Below are 565 nucleotides of genomic sequence, written 5' to 3'. Positions count from 1 at the left end.
AAATGTAATTATTCATGATATAGTTATTTATATCATAGAATTGCTTATTTAATTTTCTATATGATTATTTATCATATAATCATATATTCCATATAATTATTTATGATATAAGTACCTCCAAGTGGAGGTATTTATATGTTAAAAAACCGATACCTTTTAAAAAAAATGTTGCGTACCCAAATTCAGTTCTCGAATTCATGCACTCTTACCTGTTAACATCAACGACGTAGAGGAATGTTGGCTCTGGTCATTGCTGGGATGGGTGACCGCCATCCGCGGGGCAGGACAGGGAGATAACTGACCTCGTCCCAAAAGCTGAAAACCAGAGGGATGTCACATTTCGAAGGCACCTCCCAAGGGGATGCCATTTAAATATCAACAGTAATGTTTCAAATATTTTTGGGGTAAAAGATGTCCACATCAATAAGCTTGACTAAATTTACCTTTAGGCACTTGTATATTATTCTCTCTCTCTCTCTCTCTCTCTCTCTCTCTCTCTCTCTCTCTCTCTCTCTGACTTTGGGTTGGTCGTGACCTCCGATGAAAACACGACAAGAATTCTTGA

General features: G+C 37.2%; 1 protein-coding gene across 1 annotated transcript in view; it reads right to left on the bottom strand.

Moving 5' to 3' along the window:
• Positions 1-209: 209 nt before the first annotated feature.
• Positions 210-565, bottom strand: part of LOC135206128 (E3 ubiquitin-protein ligase RNF216-like) — a 39166-nt gene continuing 38810 nt past the window's right edge. Inside the window, exon 8 of the mRNA XM_064237378.1 lies at positions 210-315. Coding sequence (XP_064093448.1) covers positions 219-315 — 97 coding nt within the window. The 3' untranslated portion in view covers positions 210-218. The remainder of the gene's footprint in view (positions 316-565) is intronic.

The sequence above is a fragment of the Macrobrachium nipponense genome, chromosome 29 (genome assembly GCF_015104395.2).
Source record: "Macrobrachium nipponense isolate FS-2020 chromosome 29, ASM1510439v2, whole genome shotgun sequence".
NCBI classification, from domain to species: domain Eukaryota; kingdom Metazoa; phylum Arthropoda; class Malacostraca; order Decapoda; family Palaemonidae; genus Macrobrachium; species Macrobrachium nipponense.
The sequence above is the reverse complement of the archived record's forward strand: the minus strand, read 5'-3'. Positions and strand labels throughout refer to the sequence as shown.